The following is a 4,318-nucleotide window of genomic DNA, read 5'->3' on the forward strand; positions in this document are numbered from 1 at the left end:
TNTCATAGCCACCTCCTTTGGGGCTTTGACATGTACTGGAGCTGGTGTCTAATTTCATGTCCCGTCTCAAATCGCAAGAATCGTACCGATTTCACGCATTTCCTCAAGTTGCTTTTTAGAAAAGAGCCCTTTCATAAGAAGTTCATTCCGTTATTAAATCAGGAGACAACAGCTATTATCGGAGTCATGTTGCAGCTCCGGCTGCCGAACGAATGGCCTACTTTGCCGTTCTCCTCAACGGAAGGTGACCAGCCCAAAGGTGCCGATAACGACGACATCACCAATATCATGCCAGAAGAACTATGTTTCAGCTCCTTTGCGCGCGCCTGTGCGGCTAGGCGGGCTCTCCAGCGTCTGCGTGCGCACTCCTTCCCCTCTGCCGCCTCCGGGTCCAGCCCACCTGCACCTAAAAAGCCGCGTCTCCACAGTGATTCACAGATGCCCCCAACACCTGCAGCGGTAGACGCGGCGGCGACCGGCGGACCAGATCCCGCTATGTCCTTGCAGCCGGCGGCAGCGGCGTCCAGTCCGCCACAGGAGTTCTCTCTGCTTCTGACCAACTGCCGAGTCCTGGATGTTGCGGCTATGTCCTCCTCCGGCTTGTACTCCTCCCACCCGTACTCCTCCTCCTGCTCCTCGTTCTCGTCCTACACACCAACCCTAGCACTTCCATTTCTTGTCAAATTGATTCAATATTTTATTACACAACCAAACATATCAGTACAGTATGTGTTTATGCGTGTTCACAGTATCTATCTTCCTCTGGCGACACACAGCCTTCTCGACCCCCCCAGGGCCCTAGGTTGGGTGGTACCCCCCCCCTCACCTCACCTCATGGCTCCCAGGTATGTATGTATGTATGTATGTATGTACGGGCCACCCCCCCCCAGGTTACACCTTTGGAGAGTATAACGCAACTCTAGAAGGTGTAAGGAACACACACACGCTATGCCATTCTCCCATTCCTACATGTCCATTCAAACGCGTATTCCTACGTAGCCCGCGTTTCTTCTCGTTCGGCAGGCGGTGCGGATTTCGGACTGGCTCAAGCTGTGGAGGAGGGCCTGGTGCTCGGACCTCGCATCTTGTTTACGGGTACGACTTCGTACGACACGGTACGACATGTCTGCGCTGGCACATTCACATCGACTACGGACGTGTCACGCGCATTATAGTATATTTTGAAATATATTTGAAACTTGTTCGCTGCAATGGAATCAACCAACCGAACCTAGTAGCAGCAACAGCCCTCTCCTTTGCAACTCTCCTCGGTACACACTTGCACTCGGGCCACTCTAGGGTGTCACTGGAGGTACCCATGCAACACCGTCACCGCAACCCTTCATTCGCCAGCCGTCCTTCCTAAACCCAGCGCCGTAACTTTTTTGGCCCCAAGCTTGTATTTCATTTCCCACCTTTCCAAACTTACATCCTTCATCCTCTAGTGGTTGTGACACACACAGACAGACACACAGACACACACACATACATACACACGCACATACACACTCTATTCTTGAACCGCAGCTAGTTCTACTGCCCCTTCAAAAACTGTACTCTACGTTTGTTTTTTCTCGTTATGTTTATGTTTATTGCTTTTTTTTATAAGTGTGCGATGCTCCAACTTCTTTAGCAGGCAGCCGGGACACAAACCCACATTGCCACCGGTATTTCCGCGCGGCTCAGATCATTGAACTCTCGGGGGGGCCACAACCCTATGTATGTATGTAGGTCATGCTCTGAGCCAGACGGGCGGCCACGGAGACTTCCGGGGCCGCGGAGAGGAGATGTGTGCGTGCGGAGCCGCGCTGCGAGGCATCGGCCGCGTGTGCGATGGAGACGCAGAGGTAGCGTTTTTCTGTTTTCCTGCTTTTCTGCTTCCTGTTTTTCTGTTTTTTTCCTGTTTTTTCGGCGTTTGGGCCGTCTGCACCATCTAGGCTGCGCCGATTTGGTTTTGGATTAGGTTAGGTTAGATTAGAGACGTTGAGAGTTTTTTTATATGTAAAAGAAAATAATCTGTATATCAATCTGTTGCTACCTTTACTACATCTACCTCTCTTCTACCCCTGTTTGATCGGCCTACATTCCTACAGTCCTAACTTCCACTTCTTCTGTCCGGGGGGCCGGGGTGGGGTGGGGGGGAAATTGGGTTGGGTTCGTTGGGGGGCCGGCTGTATTAGGTTCGTCGTGCGGCTCGAGACGAGCTTCGTCGGGGGGCTCATTGCTTGAAGGTGATGGCTTCGGGCGGCGTTGCTTCCCCCACTGATAGGTGAGGTATGTACGGGTGAGGTATGTACGGGTGAGGTATGTACGGGTGACGTTTGTACGGGTGAGGTTTGTGGAGTGTGGAGGTGGCCACTGTTGATTGTGAGTTGAGGTTGTGAGGTGCGGCTAAGAGCCGTACTTGTCCCCTGCCACAACGTTGTTCAGAGTTTCCAAGGTTATTTGTCGAAGTATGAAGTGAAGCCTCCAGTAAAGCCTCCAAGTGTGCGTGCATAGTTGTGGAGTGATGAAGCGGTGCAGTCGTGGTGCACTTAAAGGTGTGAGGAAGATGGTTCTCTGGAGTCAGTCAACAGTCAACCTCTTTAGTGCCGATTACTGCCGAAAAAGCCATTCCCTGGGATTTCAGTTGAGAATTCAGTTAGTAAACGGTTTTTCTAACTACCTATCAATCAACTGCGGGCCGTTGTCTTCCCCAACTCCATCCTCCCCTATTCCGGCAAGTGGCCCAACCCGCAAATTTCCTGCGGCGACTGTCGCGATTATATATTCCTGGAGCATCTTTCTATCTTTCGTTCTGCCTCTCTTTCCAACCCTCTGTATCGGCATCACTCGTCTTGTGGTCGTCTTCCGAACCCTCGAAAATCTAGAGAGGGAGGGTGTAGCAGCTGACCGCTGAAAAGGTCTCTCGAGTTGCTGGTGGTCGCGCTCTGCGCGTATTTATAGCACCGTACTGTGTACCGGCTGCTACAGAGGGTAAAAGTAGTGAACAAATTTAAAACTCGAAACTCCTGACAAGAATTCCCAGCTGAGATCAGCTGCTAGTGCTTTCTGGGTTCTGCAGCTGTTGGCAGGCTGCTGCCAACATGCCAGTGCTGGTGCGGGGGGGGTGTCATTTCATTTCCGACTTCCACATCTTGTCACCTGACTTAGGGCTTCACTTCCCCTTTTCTTTCTTTTTCTTTTCTGATGCATAATGTTGTTGTTTTGCCTTCTCCTTCTCCTGCTTCAAAAATCACGACCCAGGTTGACCAACACGCAGTTCTCCGAGGCGGAGCTCAAAGCGATCGTGGAGGAGGCGGGTGCGGCCGGGACCTACGTGTGCGCCCACGCCTACACCCCCGCCGCCATACAGCGCGCCGTGAAATGCGGCGTGGCGTCTATCGAACACGGCAATTATCTGGACGAGTACACAGCGCGGCTCATGAGCCATGTGGGGCTTTTTATGGGGGGAAGGTTTCGTTTGTGTACGGCTTGTGTACGGCGGAGGTATCAGAGTATGTTTGAGTTTTAAAATGGACTCTTCAGGGAAAGGTCAACATTTTGTTGTGTGTTTGTTTGATTGTGTTTGTTTGATTGTGTTTGTTTGATTGTGTTTGTTTGATTGTGTTTGTTTGATTGTGTTTGTTTGATTGTGTTTGTTTGATTGTGTTTGTTTGATTGTGTTTGTTTGATTGTGTTTGTTTGATTGTTTTTGTTTGATTGTGTTTGTTTGATTGTGTTTGTTTGATTGTGTTTGTTTGATTGTGTTGGTTTGATTGTGTTTGTTTGATTGTGTTGGTTTGATTGTGTCGTGAACCTCCGTGTGTTTTTTTGCTTGCAGCGACGGGTCTTCTTGGTACCGACTCTGGTAACGTACCGCGAGATTGTACGGCATGGTACGGCGGCGGGGATGCCAGAGGTATGGAGGAGTGGGAGCGGGGGTTCGTGTGTGAGTTTTTTAGCGCGGGGGCGCGTGTTTGGAGGTTTGCACGGCATGTTTCGGGAGAGAGGGCCAAGGGCTTTACGTAACCGAGCAGGCGAACCAAGAGTGTGCAAATCCTTTGCCAACTTGTACAACCAACAACTACCAACATACCATTCTCGTCCGTCCGTCACCACCTAGTCACAAACACCGAGTTTACATGTGTAAACCGTCCACCAACTGCCTAACAAAAATATTTTTGTACCACCAAATCGCATCTTGCTCGTGACATGACGTACAGAAGCTGGTTGCCAAGGTTGGTGATGCTGTCGACGCGGTGAGTACGGCAGGGTACGGCAGGGTACGGCTGCCATGACCCAAAAAAATATTTCCCATCATGAATTATACATAGGG

General features: G+C 50.8%; 1 protein-coding gene across 1 annotated transcript in view; it reads left to right on the forward strand.

Annotated features, from left to right (window-relative positions):
* Positions 1 to 30: 30 nt before the first annotated feature.
* The window catches only part of VOLCADRAFT_100764 (uncharacterized protein), a gene marked incomplete at both ends in the record, with an annotated part of 5,214 nt that continues 926 nt past the window's right edge, over positions 31 to 4,318 (forward strand). The window contains 6 exons of the mRNA XM_002959280.1: positions 31 to 459; positions 795 to 845; positions 1,024 to 1,115; positions 3,247 to 3,433; positions 3,824 to 3,931; positions 4,206 to 4,241. Coding sequence (XP_002959326.1) covers positions 31 to 459; positions 795 to 845; positions 1,024 to 1,115; positions 3,247 to 3,433; positions 3,824 to 3,931; positions 4,206 to 4,241 — 903 coding nt within the window. The remainder of the gene's footprint in view (positions 460 to 794; positions 846 to 1,023; positions 1,116 to 3,246; positions 3,434 to 3,823; positions 3,932 to 4,205; positions 4,242 to 4,318) is intronic.

Source organism: Volvox carteri (genome assembly GCF_000143455.1).
Source record: "Volvox carteri f. nagariensis unplaced genomic scaffold VOLCAscaffold_153, whole genome shotgun sequence".
Classification (NCBI taxonomy): domain Eukaryota; kingdom Viridiplantae; phylum Chlorophyta; class Chlorophyceae; order Chlamydomonadales; family Volvocaceae; genus Volvox; species Volvox carteri.